At 41.3% G+C, this 21,146-nt stretch overlaps 1 protein-coding gene across 9 annotated transcripts in view; it reads right to left on the bottom strand.

Moving 5' to 3' along the window:
- GRAMD1C (GRAM domain containing 1C) overlaps nucleotides 1-21,146 on the bottom strand; it is an 87,210-nt gene that overhangs the window by 32,611 nt on the left and 33,453 nt on the right. For 7 of the 9 annotated variants that reach the window (XM_043538660.1, XM_043538662.1, XM_043538663.1 and 4 more), the window contains 5 exons: nucleotides 17,382-17,466; nucleotides 12,121-12,224; nucleotides 10,789-10,884; nucleotides 8,925-9,005; nucleotides 480-598 (listed from right to left, as the gene is read on the bottom strand). In XM_043538660.1, the coding sequence (XP_043394595.1) occupies nucleotides 480-598; nucleotides 8,925-9,005; nucleotides 10,789-10,884; nucleotides 12,121-12,224; nucleotides 17,382-17,466 (485 nt within the window). Of the gene's footprint in view, nucleotides 1-479; nucleotides 599-4,121; nucleotides 4,552-8,924; nucleotides 9,006-10,788; nucleotides 10,885-12,120; nucleotides 12,225-17,381; nucleotides 17,467-21,146 lie in introns of those variants that run through there. The other 2 variants (XM_027824518.3, XM_027824517.3) reach the window with 2 other exon arrangements.

The following is a 21,146-nucleotide window of genomic DNA, read 5'->3' as shown; positions in this document are numbered from 1 at the left end:
ATAATCTAAGACAGAGGGTCTCAACCTGGGGTTCATAAAAAGGTAGCAGAGGGTCATAATCACTCAGCAATATCCATACTGCTTACTAGGATGATGGGCCTGACTAGATTCTAGCATGGGGAAGATTGAGAATCCCCAATCTAAAGTGGCGTTAGTAATACAAGTATGGGATTTTTTTAAAAATATCACACACAATTCCTAGATTCCTTTATCTGAACAAAACCAGGAAAAGCCAGGGAAACACAAGCTTCCTCATACTTCTCCACACTAAGGGGTCTCAATTCTGCTCAACCTACAACAGAGTGAAGGCAATCGAGTCTTTATGCCTAGTCAGTACTTTAGCCCCTTTGCTAAGGCTGCTAAAAAGCGTACAGATTAGTGCCAGTAATGGAGGCAATTTTGAAGGAGGATTTTAAGACAGAGTTGTAGAAACAGTGTTCTGTTTCCATAAAAGATAAGTATCCATAGTATCTTCTTACCTAGACTGTCCATTGTCTTCAGAGGACAAGTAAAAGCTCTCCATCTCCTCACTGTTCAGGCCCAGCTCAGAGCCATAGCTCTGTTGTACCAGTTGCCAGAACTCCTGTTTGGTCAGTCTCTGAAAAGAGAAAGCACATTGTTGGTCAAAAGCTGCAGTGAAGAGCTGCTACTTCTACCTGTTCACAAACAGATTATTTTACCCCAGATATATCTGGATCCATCCCTGTTATTGTCTAAGAAAGCTTTCTTTCTAAGAAACAGCACACATTTCAGACCCCACTGCAGTTGGTAGCCCTCCTTAGAAATATAAAGGAGACTCTCATCTTCCATTTTTAAATAGCTAAACTTCTAGCCAAAATGGATTTGATAACATAACCCAATCTAAACTGATCACTAGAGCTGAAAACTTGTGACTGGTTTTTCCTTAATATCACAGGCTACTCCCATTCTCCCCTCCACCTCCAACTCCAAACAGCTGCCCAGAGCTGACCTTTGAAGCTCGTGAAAACTATAAAGTCACAGTCCTTTGACTTGAGCCGCATCATTCAGGCTGCCACTGATGACAGTGGGGTACCACAAATTCCTTCCCAGCCAAATTGCCTGCAGCTCAATTGGCTTCTTCGCTGAATAACCCATGTGACCTTTGGTCACAAGGAAGGATAGTTCAGCACTTTGAGAGGTGGAGTGGTAGGGTGACCAGATGTCCCGATTTTATAGGGACAGTCCCGATTTTGGGGTCTTTTTCTGATATAGGCTCCTATTATCCCCCACCCCCGTCCCGATTTTTACACTTGCTGTCTGGTCACCCTGTGGAATGGTCTAGTCAGTGACTGAGCACAAGGGACTGCGACATTCAAGTCCCAGCTCTAAACAGACTACCTTGGTGGCCTTTATCTCTCCATGCCTCAGTTTCCCCATCTGCAAAATGAGGATGATCACACTTACCAATCTCACAGGAGAGATGTGAGGAGTAAGCAGCTAATGCCTAGGAAGCACTACAGTACACAAACCATACAGCTTATTTGGACAACTATCCCTTTTAAATTCATATTTTACACACACACACACACACACACACACAGAGTTGTGTTAGTTCTATTAGACTGCCTACATTGAACTGGGCACTCTAGAGATCACAAAGCAGGCAAGCTGCCTTCCCTAATTTGCTTAAATTCTCGGAACTACTACTGTTATTTGTTGTTTGCATTCAAGTAATGCCTACAGGTCCCAATCAGGCTCTAAGCCTTCTTGTATGAGGCACTGTGGAAACACAGCGTAGGAGACAGTTCCTTCAAAGAGTTTACAGTCTAATCTAATACAAATTGCCAACAATAAAATCAGACACGTGTCACTTTATGAAGGATTATTAGCACAGGTTAGGGTAGCAGATCCACTGGATCGGCACACTTTCACTGTACTAAATAATTATAATGTTATTTGTGTCTAGTAATAGCTTTGAGGATGCACAGAGAAAAGCTTGTTTGAAGGAGTGATTTGAAAATCCCCAAATCCTTAAATTGCTTCTGGGCATAGAGGTGTGATCACTGTGAACACAAAGGTGGCAGAAAATGGTTTCATACATCTGTCCATACATACCAAGGCTCTCTCTAGCCACTCCCTTACTCCCACTCATCCCTATGCCTTCCTACCATGTTGCCCCCATATGCCTGAAATGCTTCCTTATTCCAGTGCAATAAAACACATCCCTCCTCTTTCAAATAGCTCCTCAAAGCACACTTACTGTGCATCCTCAGTCTCTATTGTTTATAAATATTTATTTCTGGTAGCATCCACAACGCACTGGGACTGAGCCCCATAATCTGGTGCTGGTAATCGGTCATAGACAAAGTAATACTTGTGCAAACTATTGATAACAAATCACACTGTATTTGATCCCAAGCACTTCAGGGCAGGAACTGTCCCTCTAACATGTTTGTACAGCACCTAGCACCACAGGGCTCTGCACCTGATCTGAGTCTCTAGGTGACACCGCAATCCAAATAAATACTACTTAGAATACAAACACAGATCAGGACGGGCACCTTGGGTAAATTTTTCAGAAGTGTTTAAGTGACATTCAGAATTACCATAATCTTAATTCGGTGTAGCTTCATTCACTTCCAAAGTGACTTAAACTGAACTCAATGAAGGTCACTAATTCTGAATAAAAAAGTGTCTGAACAGGGGTTTAATGCAATTGAATTAATTCACTTTAATTCACACCTCCAGTTAACTCAAATTAACTTTCCTCAGTGTGCCTGTGTAGTCAAACCCCTCATCACATTTGTCAAAAGGGATTTAGGAGCTGAAGTCTCATTGTCTGATTTAGGTGCCTAAGTCACTTTTGAACATTGTATCCTGTCTGCCCCATGCTCTGTAAAGACCCCATATACCGTTAGCATTCAGCTACATATAAATTATATGCATACAACATTTTGAAAAGTAATATAAAACAGTTTAAAATGCAACTAATGTAGTAATGGCCACACTTCAGTGTTTCTTCACTTGTCATAAATGTTTTCTTGGACATTCTTAGAACAAAAGAACCGTCTGCTTCCCTCTCAAAATCTAAAGGATAGGGCACTAGACTAGTACTTAGGAGTTCTGGGTTCTTTTCCCAGCTGTGCCAGTGACTCCCTTATGATTTTGGGTAAGTTGTGTAATAGATATGTGCCTCAGTTTCCCCATGAAGCTTACCCACTTTTGTAAAACACTGAGTTTTACAGATGGACAGAACTACCTAAATTGTAAGTTACTATTATCCGGTACTGAGTGCTGCCAGAGACAAGATACTGGACTAGACGGACCACTGATATGAGACAGTATGGTTATTCTTATGACTAAACAAGGCTATTACTCTCAGGAAGGGTGAGGGGAATCTTAGAAATGTGCTCAGATTTCTTTATAGAAGTCCAGTGCTAGGTTTTTCCTTTCATTGTTAAGAAATTGAGCCTGGTTTCCCAATCCACCAACAAAATTCACACTTGGACCTGTTCAAGTGCTCTCGGGTATTCTCAAGAGGGGTAAGAAAAAGAGAAAGGATCCTGACACTTAAACCTATATCCACAAAGTAAACAACCAGTCTCAAAGTCCATTTTTCTTATTGAAAAGAACTCGAAGAAAGTGGGAAAGAAGGCATAAGGAGTTTATGGATGTGAAAGAAGAGTGTCATTAATGGTCTCTAAAGACGCTGGAAACTGTGTATCAGCCATGATCCATATAGATCAATGGAATCGAACATTACGAATGAAGAAATAACATAAGAACAATTTACAAGAAAAATCATATTAAATATCTGTGCATTAATGACATTCTAAAAAGACACCACTGTCCTGCTTACGCAGATTGCAGGGTTTTGCAATAGTGACAGAAATTTAAAGGTACAAAAAAGGTAACACACAAGCACAAATATGTGGCTATCCATATATATATTTATACCTACACACACGATTTTTCTTATATGACTATTATACCTTAAGACTTCCACAAATGCAGAATGTATTTGGAAGTTATATTTAAAATGTTCAGCTTCAACAACTATTGATTTATTAAGGCTACTAGCAGATTTCTGATTACGAAAGCATGGTTTTTAATCACATTTGCTCTGTGTCCCTTTCAATAGAAAGTAGTGAGAACCTTACATTTTCAATTCTCAAACTCCTCACCTACTTAGCCAACTTCATATTGATGCTCAGGAAACAGGCCCTCACCAAAAGACAGCAACCTGTGCTTCTGGGACCGTAGAACTCTCCTGCATTCAGAAGCACATCATTTCACCCCAAAGGGCTGAGTTTTCTGTGAAGCAGATGAACCCAATGGGCTGCATGGCTACCAAGCAAGTCCAAAAACTCAGAAGAACAATTCCCAGCCCATGCTAGTTTGGCTGTAATCAAGACCCAATGGGCCTTGAGCTGTCAACGTGAAGACGACTCCACTACACAGTGGCAAAACTCCTGGGGCAAGCAGGTTGCTTACATTGTTGTTTACTAAGACATATCTTTGTCTTGTCGAAGATGGACTGTGCTGCTGTTTCAAACCTGTTTCTCCGTAACTTCCTGCTTGGCAGTAGCAGAGCTGTTCACAAGTGGGCTGGTCTGCCTGCAGAACTGGAACTTGTGCTAGATTCCGGTCTGGCTCCTAGGCCGCTCCCACTAACGAAGCATAGGTAAGCAGGGTTTGTTAAAGACACAGTCTTTTCCTTTCCTCTTCCAGACATATTAAGCTGCACGTAAAGTTCCATTACAGCAAGAGACAGCTGGAGACAGACTTATTTAAACTCATTTGGAGTTTTACAATGCCCGTTCAAGCAGTATTTTAAATATCTAAAGATGTTAAAGAATGCCTTGAATCCAACACACAGCTTCTCAAGGGAGTGGCTTCAGAAGCTGCAGCTTTTGTCACTAATATCTCCACTTAAAGCAGCTTAAGCCACTGTTTACTGCAATGAGAGAACCTTCTTTTTTAACAACAGGTTTCAGAGTAGCAGCTGTGTTAGTCTGCATTGTTAGCACAGCTCCCTTATCAGGCCTCTTCATTTAACCTTTTCACTGCTGTCAGTACACGCATGTGCCACAGCGTGAATTTTAAATGGAAAAGAAGGACATACTATGCCCAGCCACACTGAAAGAGAAAGAGTCCTTGCTACCTTTACCTTTTCAGTGCTGAATTACGTAACTTGTCTATTACAGTTTAATAGCAGGCAAGTTTTTGTGCTTTATATAGTAACAATACCGCTTTGCATTTTATATATAGATGTTGATCCTATACAGGGGCTTTCTTCCACAGATTTCAAAGCTGGGATGCACCCAGTTCTGTTGCTACTAAAATCTTTACATCACACTGCATCATCATTTATTTTAGGACATAATTCACTAGAAGATCGATTTGCAAAGGTGTTAGAGAGTTTAAAAGACGAATTATACTATTTTTCCTATCCCTCTACCTCACAAATCAGACTGCCTTAGTACGAGTCCAACTGTACATGGTAGGGGAGAAGAAAATATCTAATGCATTTTTAAAAGTCTCCATAAAATAGTTTTTATATTCGTAACATTGCAGTATTAAAGGGCTGATATTGCAAAATCTACTAATTCTAGAAACAAAAGTCTTACACCACTGGAAAGAAGAGATCCTCAATTCTTCTATTTCTAGCTCTGATGGTTGATAACGGACGTTAAACCTGTCACTGGTCCAATATCAAATCCTGCTTGTCCTAGCATTGAAGATAGTGCAGTTTTGGGAGTGAGAAAATTATTTTTGGGGCAGGCGGTTTTGTGGGTTTTTTTAGGGCCCGTTTGAAGCAGCTCAGAAACATTAGAGGTTATCTCAAGTAAAGCTGAACTAGTGAGCAAAATACAGATGGAAGGGTCAAGGGAACACAAATGCATGCAATTTGCTCATGACTCTCTCATATTGCCACACATGAAAACCAGACAAAACGCAATACATGTTTAAGAATGGCTCAAACAATATAGTTCTTCCTTCGGGACCAGGAGCTCACATGTTACAATCCAACACTAGCACTTGGTCTTGCAATCAGTTCAGGATACTGCCCTACAATACCTTCAGAATGAGCATGAGGATACATTTTTACAGTTACAGGAGTTAGGATGAGAAACTGAACAGAAGTTCTTTCTGTGCATCTCTGCAGACTCTCAAGATAAAAGTTAATAGATTCTGGCCAGTTGTGCAGGGGGGTAGGGAGGGAGAGGCACAAAAAATTCCCCCTCCCTCCCGTATTCCCTTGTGACCCTGCACAGGGATGGCTAGAATTAGTCTGGGAGGATGCAGTCCCTGCTCCCAATTAGCTCTCTACAATAGCACTAGCTGCTCAAAAGAGAGTGGGGAAAAGACACTCCTCTCCCCCCGCCCCCATCAGCACTGAGGAGTTGGCTGGCTGTAAGGGTGGTAGAGCTACTGCTCTGGTATGTATGCCTCGGAAACGTCAAGACGAATTCTAGCTACTTCATTCCACACCCCGAAAGCTCTTTCCTGCTTCCTGCAATGTAATTGCACTCAGGAGCAATTCTGTACCCAGCAAAACTCAAAATAGCTAATTGACTAAACTAAAATTCAGAGAAGAAAATACATCCAAAAAACTGATAAGGAAGAAAACTTGCAGGAGTTGAAATTGAAACCTGATTATGAGTTATAACTGTTCGTTAGAAATTAGGAGCACTTTTGTTATGTTACCCACGAAAGCTTATGCTCTAATAAATATGATAGTCTCTAAGGTGCCACAAGTACTCCTGTTCTTTTTGCAGACACAGACTAACACAGCTGCTACTCTGAAACCTACCATTTGTTACGTTTGTTCAGGGTTTTAATGACATGCCTGATAAGATTTTGTTTTGCTGATGCTCCCTTAACAAAATGCAAATGGACATTTATGACACCAAAAGACTGTGATGATGAAGCTACTAATATACATTTCAGTGTCTGTGAAATTTATGATATTACGAATAGGTCAGTAGTGACTCTACATTAAGACAACATGCGATTTTAAAATATTGACTAACTTGCTGAGGAAATTTTCAAAATGCTCCCTTTTTGACTAAGGACAGAGATAGTTTTTTAAAATATTGCCACAATAGCTCTCTAATGCCATAGGCTTCCCCCTCATTCCACTCCCCTAGCCACCATGCCAAAGTGAAAATTATTTTTCTCCCTCCCAGGGCATGCACAAGGGGAGACAAGCAGGGGCACAGGCTCCCCAGTAATTGGCCAGGGCACAGCACTCCTCCGGTCCTGGGGGCGTGGCAGGAGCCGACAGCTCCTCTGACCCTGGGGCCATGGTGGGAGCTGACAGCTCCTCCAGCCCCAGGCCTGTGGTGGGGCCCAGAATGTGCCCCTCCAAAAACAGTGAAATTTAAATTCTTGCGCATGCCCCTGCCTCCTTTTATTATTACTAACATCAATTTATATTCATGATGAGCTGGATTAAGATACAGTATCCATACCCAGTCCTGTAGTGGTAACATCTACAAGAAAATGTGTACAAGTTAAATATGAGGTTGGAGTGAAGGTTGCGCACTTGAACAGGAGATAGGGAGGAATTGGGTGGATACATTGTAGTTGTCTATACTGGATGCTGGAATCGAAAAGGAGTTTGACATGGAGTTATGAGTGTGACAGTGTGTTTGGTTTGTAAGGGATGTGGATTTGTGGCTGATCTGGATGTTAAATGTTACCTTAAATGGTGTTTTCCTTGAATTTTAGTGTTTGTGTTTCTTCTAAACACATTTGAGCCACCTTAACTCTAAATTAGCTAAGATTATGTGCAGGATATGTGTATAAACAGTGCAGCAGATTTAAGTCTCTGGGGGACATTCTCCTTCAAAGTTATATTTGTGTATCTTGGAGTTTAGCTGCCTCTGTTTTGAAATATTAAAACAATGAGAACTGTGAGTTACAGGAAAGAGATCCAAAGAAGCATGTTATCTGCACTGACTCTGTGCAACAAACATGTCATTGCATTTTCAGGAAGAAGCATCAGATTAAGTGTACACAAACTGCCATATAAATCAAGCTACCTAGCAGAAGTTGCCAAAACACACCTGTATGTTGTTCAGCCTTCATCTTTGTTGGGTCTTTTCAGCTCAGGGGTCATATTGAGCTGGTTGGCAGAGGGTTCAACCTGCTTTACTTTTCTTGAGATGATGCCAATTTGTTTTCCAGAATCTAAGCTTATTCGTTAAAAAAAAAAAGTCTCTAACTCTTATGGTCACAAAGATGACCTTAAAAATGTGAACCAACTATAAATCAATCCAGTAATATCTGCCTGAGTTTACAGATAGACTGAAACAATAGCTCCAAAAGAGGTGTGAGCTTCTCTGCCATCCCAACAGAGTTATTAACTTCACAGATAATGACTACATTTAAAATGTAAATGCAAGAAAAGCGAAGGATCATCATATTATGAAGATCTTCTTTGACAGGAGTCTCATTCTGGAATCTGAAGTAAGTGGAGCCTGGGAGAGTACCAATACTTTCTCCCACCCCACCCCCACTTCGACTCTTGATTGGAATACTTGAAGAACCAAATCTCTGTTTCTGAAATCATTTAGCCTCCAGTGCAGATCTAGTGCTCACTAGAAAAAGGTTTATTTTTCTCTCCTGCTGGTAATAGCTCACCTTACCTGATCACTCTGGTTACAGTGTGTATGGTAACACCCATTGTTTCATGTTCTCTATTTTCTAAAATCTCCCCACTGTATTTTCCACTGAATGCATCCGATGAAGTGAGCTGTAGCTCACGAAAGCTTATGCTCAAATCAATGTGCTAGTCTCTAAGGTGCCACTAGTACTCCTTTTCTTTTTGCGGATACAGACTAACACGGCTGCTACTCTGAAACTAGAAAAAGTGATCCTTTACTTTTTTTAATAGTGTTGATCAGCTACATTACCCCCCCACACAGAAACAAAAAACAACAACAAAACCTTACCTTGTCCAGCAGTGCATTCTGCCATAAGCGGAAGATACTGAGGTAGCTTCTATCTCTAGCACTGAAGGACGTGAAGAAAAACTGGATGGAAGATAAGATGATAGCTCGCTTTATTGAATTCCTATGTGAATCCATATTGTACAGTTTCTAGAAGAGGCAGTAGTAGTTCTACGATGTCCATGGTATGGTCAAACGACATATCTACCCTCAAAATCATGGCCCCAGGGAAATGGATTAATACCTACAACTAGGCAGTCAGTGGGATATGCAGCTATTGAGGACACTTACTGAAGCCTGTAGATTCCCACTGTCTATAGATTGTATCAAACATTTTTCTTGCTTTTTGTGGCATCTACTTGCAAGCACTTACTCCAGTATAAAAAATATCCTCTATATCATTTATCTGCTCCCTTAACCTCTTTCTCCCACTTGCACCTTCATGTATCCCTCTATGCTTGCACTAGTCTCCACCTATCAGTACCCTCACCCTCCTCCTTCACACCCACTGTTTGCATGATTTTTTCTTGCTAAATCTTCTCACCAAGGTCTAGCACATCATCCTTTACCTCAGGGGTTCTCAAACTGGGGGCTGTGACCTCTCAGGGGGTCACGAGGTTATTACACGGGGGTCACGAGCTGTCAGCTTCCACCCCCAAGCCTCGCTTTGCCTCCAGCAGGTATAATAGTGTTTAATATAAACAGTTGTGTTTTTAATTTATAAGGCGGTGTCGCACTCACAGGCTTGCTGTGTGAAAGGGGTCACCAATAGAAAAGTTTGAGAATCTCTGCTTTACCTAATCTGCTCTCTTGGGTTTTGCCTTATCATTCACTTTTACTCATTCCATTTTTAAAAGTTTCTAACCTCTTCAACACACAGATAGAATCATGTCCTTCGCAGCAGGTAAAAACTAGTAAGACTCATGGGCCCCATTATGGAACTGCAAAGGTCTCCCTTCGGTGTCAGCTATATTTGAATAAGCTATATTGAATAAGCAGTCATTCCTCAAAAACACCAACAGACTCACACTAGGCAACTGTCACCCTGTTTTCAGCCTAACAGTTTTGTTTTTCTGGGAGGGGAGGTTACTGAAAAGCTGGTGATTAGCCAACTCCCATCCCAATCCAGACTGGGCAGGCTAACCTTTTGCAACTTGCTCTTTGGAATTCCTTTGAAATTCACCCAGAAGCTACAGCCAGTGCAGAATACAGCACCCAGGAGGCAGGGAGAAGCTCCTAATTATACCAAAACCCATTACAAAACCGCCCTTTTAGCATATAGCAACTGTCTTCCAAGGATGCGTTTTATTTATAGAGGTTGCAAAACATCAAATTCCAATGCAAACCCACTCTGAAAAGGAAATCCCTAAAAATGGCATCATGGGGCCCTGTGTTTATTGTGTTCACTGATTCCACAGCAACTCTGCTCAAACAACAAGTAAAAAGATGATATTACTAGTTACTAGCTCGGACTCACTTGGTTCTTTCTGGCCCAGGCATCATCCCTAGTAATAAAGATTTTGCAACTCAAACTTAGCTGACAATTCTGTTGATGTTACAGAATAGACTTTGACATCCTCTCCCACAGGTATGCTGACACTGCAGTGCTAACCCAAGTAAAGAGTAGTAAACACTTTTTTTAGTCACCAAAGTTATCAGATCTGACTGTGACACACACAGGGAGCAGATGTGTAGAGTAAGATTTTTTTTTTTTTTTTTTTTTTTTTTTTTTTAAAGAAACAGTCACTTCTCTGATCATAACTGCAGTTTAAATATACAATTGGGACGGTTGCCTTAGCCAACAGGAATCAAAAAATGCTCTGCCCCAGGAATTATTGTTATGAAAAAGAAAATACTAGCTTTTCACCTTCTCCCCTTCTGTTACAATCTGGATGGCATTTGGAATGAGCCGCGCAGTCTTCTCCTTTGTCACGAAGGTTATATCCTTCAAGGCAATAGAAATCTGAACAGAAATAGATATAAAAAAACACACACATAGAAAAGTTATTAAATCCCAGAAATCCACAGGGCACAAGACATGCAAGAGGAACTCAACATCAAACTAACCCAAGCTACTTGAATAAAGCATAGTAGATGTAGGGCACAGGACACCAGGACCACCCTTAAGCAAAAGCATACCAAAGCTTTGTAATTCACAGCCCAGCCCTGCCCAGCCCAGCCGAGCGCACCAGAACCAAATAGTGAGCAGACAATTCACTGCACCCTTACCACTCCCACAGCAGGACTAGAGGATTCATGACACAAATCCTATCCTGACAGCAAGCTGAGCCCCACAAATCTGAATGCCAATCCTGGCTGCTACACTGGAAAAGACATCTGTGCTCCCTTCTTCTGCTGTAATGTCTCATTTCTGCTAACAGCCTGACAGATGTGCATGTAGGTACATTTGCCAAGTGGCGTGCAGCCTAGGGCATGGGTCACTTGCAGATTTAAACTAGTGTAAATGGTGGAGTCTCTGTAACTTGATGTCTTTCAACCCTGATTCGAGGACTTCAGTAACTCAGCAGAGGTTAGGGGTCTATTACAGGAGTGGGTAAGGTTCCATGGCCTGTGATGTGCAGGAGGTCAGACGAGATGATCATGATGATCCCTTCTGGCCTTAAAGTCTATGAGTCTATAAACACTGCTATGGAATCTCCCAGTTGACATGGGGGGTGCTCTGCACATTAGTACAGGTGACACTTGAACTGCATCTATCTAGAATGTTAATAAGCAGCTCCCCAAGGTGATCCAAAAAAGAGCTTCAACCTGGTCAATCAGTAAGAGTTATAGCATGTTTGTTTCAGCTGGAAGCCATCTTTGCATAGCTTATACACACAAGGCTGAAGATCCAAATAGAAAAATCCCATCATGGTCTTTTGGCATTTCTTTTTCGACACTTCACCTCACATCCATCCCTCCAGCACTGAGGGATAGAGACAATTTTAAACAGACTGATTTTAGTGTTCCATTGACTTCCAGGCTGCTCTTTGATTTTACTGTGCAACAGAGATTTGTAACTCCAGTCATGACGGCCGGCTGCCTTTTGCAGTATCAGCCCCAATGGGATGCCCTCCATGATTACCATCACCAAGAAGGATCCCTCAACCAGAAAGCTTCAGGTATGATTCCCCAGAACAAAAAGGGATAAGGGATTTCTTTTAAGCAAACCAATAATCAAACACACAAACCAACTAACCGTGGTCTCCCATCGGAAGATGTTGCTGTGGAAACAGAGCCAGTTTTCAGAGAGGTACAGGCGTCCTTGCAGCAGAATATCCTTCTGGAGGGCACAGGCATAATCTAGACATAAAGACCAAGAGGAGCTTACTCACTCATTACAGTCCAATCGGATCAACGCTATTTTTTTCCTGTAAACCCAACTCTCTTTGATTTGGAAATCAAAACTAGGGGAATATCTTTCATTACTCAAAGGAAAGATCCATAAAAATTAAACTCATATTGGGCCAAATCCCGTTTATTTATGGTGAGGAATCCTGTTGATGTCCTACTTTACCAAAGTCAATGGAACTATTTGCGTGAACAGGGAAATCAGAACTCTGGCCATTGTGTATTACCCTCCGGTTTCAGGTATCTGGCAAGGCATGGCAGACAATGAACTTCTGCTTGATTTTCTTTGCAAAACAGAATATTGAAATTGCACTCTACAAGTCAAGCTTCAAGTCACTTGAATGAAGTAGCCGAATACAAAGGCAATATTTTGTCTACTAATTCAGAACATATAGTCAACCAGTCACACATACCACAGTAAACTGTACATTTCTAAGGTGAATCATTTTACATTCCTTATCGTATCACAAACCACAACGAGTTAAAAAATCCTTATTTAGTAGATATCCACATTCCAGCAGGGATACTTCAGCCAGAGGCCTTTTTCAATCAAGGTTTCTTTTTATTACCTATATGAAATGGCCTCTGGCTGAAATATCGCTGCTGGGAACTGGTATCTTGAACAGTATATTAATGGAGCTCCATTAACAACAGCAAGGAGCTAATTTATCTCTTTACTGGTGTCACTCTGATTTAAGGAGCAGAAAGATTCACCATTGAAGCAGTAAGTGTGAGATTTTCGTAAATGCCTAGTACTGGCTTTGTCGCTCCCACTGAAGTAAAGGGTAAGAATCCTATTAACCTACACTGAAAGCACCGTTAGGACAACATTGAGCCCTTTTGAAAATCCCACCCTAAGAATTTAAATTCTGTATAAATACTAGGTTGATTTATTTTACACATTTGAGGTATTAATTACATGCATGCTGCTGAAACAACCATGACTATTACGGGGAAACTGTCAGTTGAAACGTGGGCCAAAATTTAGCTTTAGTACACATCAACTTTTACAAATTGAGGACCAATAAAAATATTTCCTTGAATTTCCCCCCTAAATTCAAATTGAACCAGTGTTTGCAAACAAATTAAAATTACCTGGCAATATTTGCAACCCCAATATATGAGAAACTGAAAGCGGAACTGACAAAGAAGTTAGAACAGGCTGAACGAAATTCAGGTTAACAAGCAGCACAGCAGAAATTAAGAGAGACACTGTCCAAATCAGTCTTCTGATAGAGAATCCTTTAAATACTGTGTCCTGACTTTTAAAAGAATTCCATCTTAACTCTTTTATTAAATTTTTTTGATGTCCTTCTGTGTTTATAAGGGTCTTTTGGGCGGGTATAAGATCACCACCACCACCACCAAAACACACAGGGGCCACTTCTCCACCCTATCTCCCTTCTCTCTGTACACCTGCCAACCAGCCTCTTTGGTGTCAGCTTTGCTGCTGCTAGTAAACACGCTTTCTTGCGGAGCTCAGGGAAGAATATGCACATGGGATCCCCCCAGAGTAGAGAATGAGCGTGATGCAAGTGATCAGCAACAAAACAGTGGAACTGACTATACACAATGGGATGTCAAAATGCACAAAATAGGCAAACCGAAAATTGAGAATTAACATTAATCCCAGTTCTAGTAACCTACGAGCCTAACTGTAAAAACGGATATAAAATGTTAAAGATGAAAAACTTTTTAATTAAATGGTGCTCTTCCAATCAGATTTTTTAAATGCTTACACTATGAAAATCGAAGGCACTTAGTTTATAGTATAGGTATGGAATCACAGTCATTTTTGTATAATCTTTATCTCCAGTTCTCATAATTATAAGAATGTACAAGAGTAACCAGAAAAAAAGAAAAACATATTATAAAGAACAGCACTAGTTACATTTCTGTGGATAACAATAAGTAGGTAATTACTACCTTAAATATTTGTAGATGAATAACTAATACAGCTTGGATTAAAATCCACTATACCAAGCAAACAAAAGGTTTTAAGACTGGAGGTCAGAAAAGGTCCTTTTAAATGAATGCTACTCCCATGGGGTAAAGAGTAATTACATAAAAGAATGCCTTTGTTTGCTTCTGACTGAGGAGGTGCTATATTGCTGGGGTTAATCCATCAGCAAATCTATTCTTCAAATCCTAGATAGTCTGTTCATGGCAAATATGCTTCATAGAATTTGCTTAGTTGCTTTCTTAATCATCCCTATCAGAGAGTAACTTAATAAACTCAAACTATGTTTTGATATGTTTCTTCTGTTTTACTGTGTATTGAACCCAGTCCACAGGAATGTCCCATTTTTAACAAAGAAGTACACTTGATGGCATAGAATAACTTTGTTTTCCATTGCGGCCTGAGAAGGATGTAAGGATTTAGCATGTCACATCTTCCAGGTGGGTGAAAGTTCTAATTTCTCTTCTATAAAAGCACTTGGCTCTTTCTGGGTAGACGGTGCTGTAGCCACAACACCAAGCATCTAGCAAGACTTTCTTGCTGGATTAAAGGCTGCCTTTTTATTGCAAGAGATAAACCCTGATGTTATGTTGGTATCAGAATACTTATCTCTGATACAGTGTATTTGTTAAGTGGGTCTCCAGTGGTGCAGTCAGGCTTGCTTGCTGAGTGACCTTTTAAGAAGTGGTGAGGTGAGTCAGCAGCAGCAGGTACAGAGGCAAGAAGATAGTGGGTCTGATGGGTTTTAAGATCTCCATTTGGTAACATCTGGCAGAGTGGGAAGACAGGGCTCAAAATAGGTGTTTCAGTGCCTTCAGGTAAATACAACAGCCTGATGTTCTTTTCTCACAAACCTCTTGTTTTTCTTCTAGTCAAACCATTCTTTTTCTCCAGATCTGTAATCCTGTCGTTGCAGTCCCACTGATGTCCTCTCGATAGAATACACGGTTCCAGTTCACCCTGGTGATCAGCAAGCTTTATCCTTTTTAGCAGTAGTCATCCAGTTAAGATTGTAGAGTTGTTTACATATTTTCCCATTCATTTCCATAACTACAGTGAGATCTGGAGTAATTTTCACTATGCATTTCTTGTAAGTATCTGAGGCAAAGGGGCTGGTGGTAGCTGATATCATTGTATTTTCTCTCTGAGCCCAACAAACCCAAAGTTCTTTTTAGATTGAAGAAAAGACTCCATGGAATGGTCCTAAATTCTGCAGACCACTTTTTAGTGAGGTTCTTGGGGGGAGGGATAGCTCAGTGCTTTGAGCATTGGCCTGCTCAAACCCAGGATTGCGAGTTCAATCCTCGAGGGGGCCATTTAGGGATCTGGGGCAAAAATTGGGGTTTGGTCCTGCTTTGAGCCGGGGGTTGGACTAGATGACCTCCTGAGGTCCCTTCCAACCCTGAGATTCTATGATTCATTAAGGTTCTGAGCTGATTATTAAGTAGCAGGGACAGAGCTCATGGTAAGTGTGACTTACCTAGCTATTTGAGACACCTTAGAAATACTTACCACCTGTCTAACAGCCAAAAATATTCTGACATGTTTACAAAAAAAAAATCTAAACTTATTTCCCTGGGTCATGGTGAATTTAAAATGTGCATCTTTTCCGCTTAGCACTAAGCTAGCATCACAGGTCCCCAAGAAATAGGTAAGATTTTTACCTGAAAGTGCCCCTTAGAGGTACATTAATCCCTCAGAAAGACACTGCTTGTTGTGCTTCATTTCTTGCATAGTCTTTCCCAGACCTGATGGTATAGTTCTTTCTCCTTCCCATTCACTACCTTGCCTCAAAGCAAGGTGAGTTTAGCAACACAATTCATAGGCCATGACTTTGGGGGACAGGGAGTTTTCCCTTTACTTCCCCCGCCCCCCCCCCCCACCACCACCACAAAAACACCACCCTTGAGACACAGGAGCTGCCTCTGACAAATTAATTTTTCACAAACCATTCACCTGATAAGACACCTGACGTAGGTGCCAGGGCATATCACCTTCCAGAAGAAATGCCTTCATATTAGACTTCTGTCTTATACAGTCCTTTGAAATAGCATATCAGGAAGAAGTGACAGTTCTGGGCTGCAAGTCTCTTTCTCTCCTCCTTCCGCCATGGGCGGTCTATTGCTTCAGAAAGAAGAACATCCCAATTCTTCTCCCTGCAACCCTGACCGTCTTAAAAACAGACTCCTATGCAAGGAGAAAGCTTTCAGGAGTCCCTCTGGACATTTGTCTGTCTGTCTGTCAAGGTAACATCTACTAGCCTCCGTGCCATTGCTGCTTTTTCATGGGTGGCAAAATCTCTACTGGCAGTGGTGTATACGTGCCAGAAACAGGACTCATGCAATTACAACAGTGAGCAATGCTTTCTGGGACTTTATCTCCTGCAAAAGCCAGACTGATAGGCATCACTAACACAGTGTTCAACTCCCTGCCAGCCTGAGAAATGGTTGCACTTGGACACATTTTTAAAGATGCTTCACTTAAACCCAGCGTCACCTTAATGAGAAACATGATTTTATTTTTTTAGGCTTCATTTGTTGAGACTCATTTCAAGAGAGCTTTGAGTTTAGATTCTGTATTAACCCCCTCTCCTCTGTTAAACCTAGTTAACCTTTGTTAGTTACCGTTTTAAAAAATTGCCCCCCTTCACCCCCTTCTCATTCAACATCCGTTAAGTGTCTGAAGCAGCAGTATGTGAAGATGCACCAAATGTATTGCCCATGCCAGAAAAGAGTCCAGTGGCACAAATCAAAATTTCTAGGATATAATTCTAACTCTGCTCTTTCCCCACACTCTCCAGACCAGTCATAATCCAAACATTTCTGAGCCTATCTATTCAATATGCTGTCCCAGCACATCCTTCTCAGGATGCCCTGGCCTCTCCTTTCCCCTCATGATTGCCTGTGACAGATGCTACCTTACATACGAACCCTGGCCAATAGATGTTTGGCCACCTATGGGACGGGGAGGAGAAGTTACCTTGAGAGACACCTCATGACCACCATCCAGAGGGGCTGGCAGCGTTCCTCCAGCATAGGAGTCTACTTTTAAGAAGTAAAAGCTAAAGTTGTTTGTCTTACAAACACCAGCTGCTGCGACTTTGACATTATCAGCAATAACACAGTTTGGTTGGTTTGTTCACATCTTACCTACTATGAGCCTCTCCAAATCTGGCAGATGTGAAAACTGTCTCTTAAACTCCTCACTCCTATATTTATAAGTGGAACCTGAGATCTGCAACAATGAAAGGTGAAAGGTTAAAGTAAACAGCTTTATTTTCAGCTATCAACTATCTTCATACTAGCAGGAAACTAGGGTTATAGTGTAAAGAAAATAAACACCAGAAAACTGGAAAAGAATAGACAGTACCTAAATGTATTTATCACTGTCATTATGCTCTATTATACAATGCTATGTTGCTATAAACTAAAATCCCAAACTGAAATATCAGATCTGTTAAATACAGCATTGTCTCAGAAATGCAACTGCAGAATGGGATTTTTGCTATTTTCAGTAATTAAACTGGTAGACTGGTGACACTAAAGACTGAAGTCCAGAGAACAGGTACAAGGTAGGTACCAGCAACACAGGATTCCTGATCCTGCTTTACCTATATGATTCACCCCTTAATAAAGGGATCACGTTCAGGGGTAACAGGGTAGTTTGGTCTCCAGGGACCCTTTAAGACTATAGGCTTGTCTGCACTTACAGCACTGCAGAGTGCACCACTGTAGTGCTTAATGAAGACACTACCTTCAGTGAAGGGAGAGCTTCTCCCATTGGCATAGTTAGTCCACCTCCCCGAAAGACAGTAGCTCTGCTGATGGGAGAAGCCCTCCTGTCCTATCGCTGCCTACACCAGGAGTTAGATTGGTATAACTACAGCGCTCAGGCGTGTGGATTTTCCCTGAGCGATGTCATTATACCAACATAAGTTTGTAGTGAAGACCAAGCCTTAGCCTCTCTGCTGAGGCTGCCAACAAAGGGGCCAATTGGTACGAACCATGGTGGTGGTTTTTGTAATGTGGATCTAAACTTCAATAATATATAAAGAATTTTGGAACACTTTCCATAGAAAATGGTATTGTAAAAACAAATTCTAATCGATTCCCTGTTAACAGTAAGGTGATTTACAATAAACTAAATTGCTCCTGTACAAATCATTGTGTTTTAGCAACATTACAACTGAAAGAGGAAGAACTCACCTCCCAGTGTCCCAACAATGGGATATAAACATACCATAAAAGCCTCATTAGATCTAGTGTATGAAACTTTTATTAAGAGATGTAAGCAACAATTGGCCATTGCTCTTTCTGAATAATAAAGGTGTCAACAGATGTTTGACATGTTCCGTACACGCACATTTCTGTACCATTGTATCAAGCAGTTCAGTGTCAAATACAATGAATCACTTTTGGCCATTTGACCAGACTCTCTTATAAACGCTTACTCCATTTTCCACGCACTATTACGATATGCATTGCATCAGTTAACGGCCAGTTGTAGCTGTGAATTTTAAGTTTTCAAAGTAATTCTGCCCAGAGTAAATTAGTCTTTAGCTAGGAGTTATTTTTAGTAAAGGAGTGATAGTGATGGCCCAAATGCATTAGCTCTAGGTATACAATCATAGAAATGTAGAAATGTAGGGCTGGATGGGTCCTCAAGAGGTCCTCAAGTCCAGCCGCCTTTGCTGAGGCAGGGCCAAGTAAACCTGGACCATCCCTGACAGGTGTTTGTCCAACCCGTTCTTAAGAATCTCCAGTGACGGGGTTTCCATAACCTCCTTTGGAAGCCTGTTCCAGAGTTTAACTACCCTTATAATCACAAAAATTTTCCTAATATCTAATCTAAATCTCCCTTGCTGCAGATTAAGCCCAGTACTTCTTGTCCTACTTTCAAAGGACATGGAGAACAATCAATCACTATCCTCTTTATAGAAGTCCTTCACATTATTTGAATACAGTTATCAGGTACCACCTCAGTCTTCTTTTCTCAAGACTAAACATGCCCAGTTTGTTTAACCATTCCTTATAGGTCAGGTTTTCTAAACCTTTTATCATTTTTGTTGCTTTCCGGACTCTCTCTACCTTGTAGACTCGTATTCAATTTGTGATCCACCTATAGGCCCTAGGATCCTTTTCAGCAGTACTGCCCCCTAGCCATTTATTCCCCATTTTGTAGTTGTGCAGTTTGATTTTTCCTTCCTAAGTGAAGGAAGCCTCATGTAACCTCACTTCTATGATTTTAACATTCCCATCTGGGACTTCTGCTCCATACTGCCAGAACTGATGACCCTGAGTAAATCAAGCACTGGTTGTCTGCCTATGCTCAGGACTCAAGTTCTTTAGTCAGGATGACAAGGAAATAGATACCATGAGGTGATGGGGTGAAATGAATAGTCCTCATAAATTAGCAAGTGCTCTTTTTTCATTTAGCTAACTGTATTTTTTTTTAAGTCAGCAGTGTTACAAATACCACCTATGACGACACCAAATAAAAGGAATTAAAAATATTTTTCTTTATTTTTTAGGTTTGTTTACTGAAACAGAACTTTGGGTACAGCCAGCACCTCTGGTTGATGAGCAGCTCTCATACAGCAACAGGAGAGAAAAACACATTTTTAAAACTGAAAAAGATGTGCTTTGTAAATCAGAAGAATTGGCAGGGGAATTCAAAGGCTGGATGGCATTTGGTAAGGAATTGGCAGGAAACTACATTTAACCAGGGCCTGTGTGTTCTACAATTCAATAACTTTATAATTTGGGTATGTTATGGAAACTGTAAATATTAACACTGTTACAATATGCAAGAGTTGTTGCCTGAGAATTTGGCACACGTACCACAGCATACATGCTTTTAACTCACTGTTTGGAACTGGCTACATTTTGTGAAAGTGCCCCTTTAAGGTCTTATCCAAAAGATTCAGAGTAAACTTCAAGGAACTCAATTTGTCTACCTAGGAATCTTGGAGAGCTGAGTCAACTCTGCTGAGATTCCTGTGGTTTCAGGGAGTCTAGGGTTTTTGAACTTGATGCTTAATGACCGCAATCTGTGCTTGTGATGATGGAGCACTAGCACACACACAAACAAATGTATTTACAGTCCAGTACAGTAAATGTAACACAGATAATCAAACTACAAGCTTTCTCAGCCCTGGTCTACACTAGGACTTTAGGTCGAATTTAGCATCGTTAAATCGATGTAAACCCATACCTGTCCACACGATGAAGCCATTTATTTCGACTTAAAGGGCTCTTAAAATCGATTTCCTTACTCCACCCCTGACAAGTGGATTAGCGCTTAAATCGGCCTTGCTGGGTCGAATTTGGGGTACTGTGGACACAATTCGACGGTATTGGCCTCCAGGAGCTATCCCAGAGTGCTCCATTTTGACCGCTCTGGACAGCACTCTCAACTCAGATGCACTGGCCAGGTAGACAGGAAAAGAACCGCGAACTTTTGAATCTCATTTCCTGTTTGGCCAGCGTGGCAAGCTGCAGGTGACCATGCAGAGCTCATCAGCAGAGGTGACCATGATGGAGTCTCAGAATCGCAAAAGAGCTCCAGCATGGACCGAACGGGAGGTACGGGATCTGATCGCTGTATGGGGAGAGGAATCCGTGCTATCAGAACTCCGTTCCAGTTTTCGAAATGCCAAAACCTTTGTCAAAATCTCCCAGGGCATGAAGGACAGAGGCCATAACAGGGACCCGAAGCAGTGCCGCGTGAAACTGAAGGAGCTGAGGCAAGCCTACCAGAAAACCAGAGAGGCGAACGGCCGCTCCGGGTCAGAGCCCCAAACATGCCGCTTCTATGATGAGCTGCATGCCATTTTAGGGGGTTCAGCCACCATTACCCCAGCCGTGTTGTTTGACTCCTTCAATGGAGATGGAGGCAATACGGAAGCAGGTTTT

The sequence above is a fragment of the Chelonia mydas genome, chromosome 1, assembly GCF_015237465.2.
Source record: "Chelonia mydas isolate rCheMyd1 chromosome 1, rCheMyd1.pri.v2, whole genome shotgun sequence".
Taxonomy (NCBI): domain Eukaryota; kingdom Metazoa; phylum Chordata; order Testudines; family Cheloniidae; genus Chelonia; species Chelonia mydas.
This window is presented reverse-complemented; position numbering and strand designations above follow the sequence as displayed.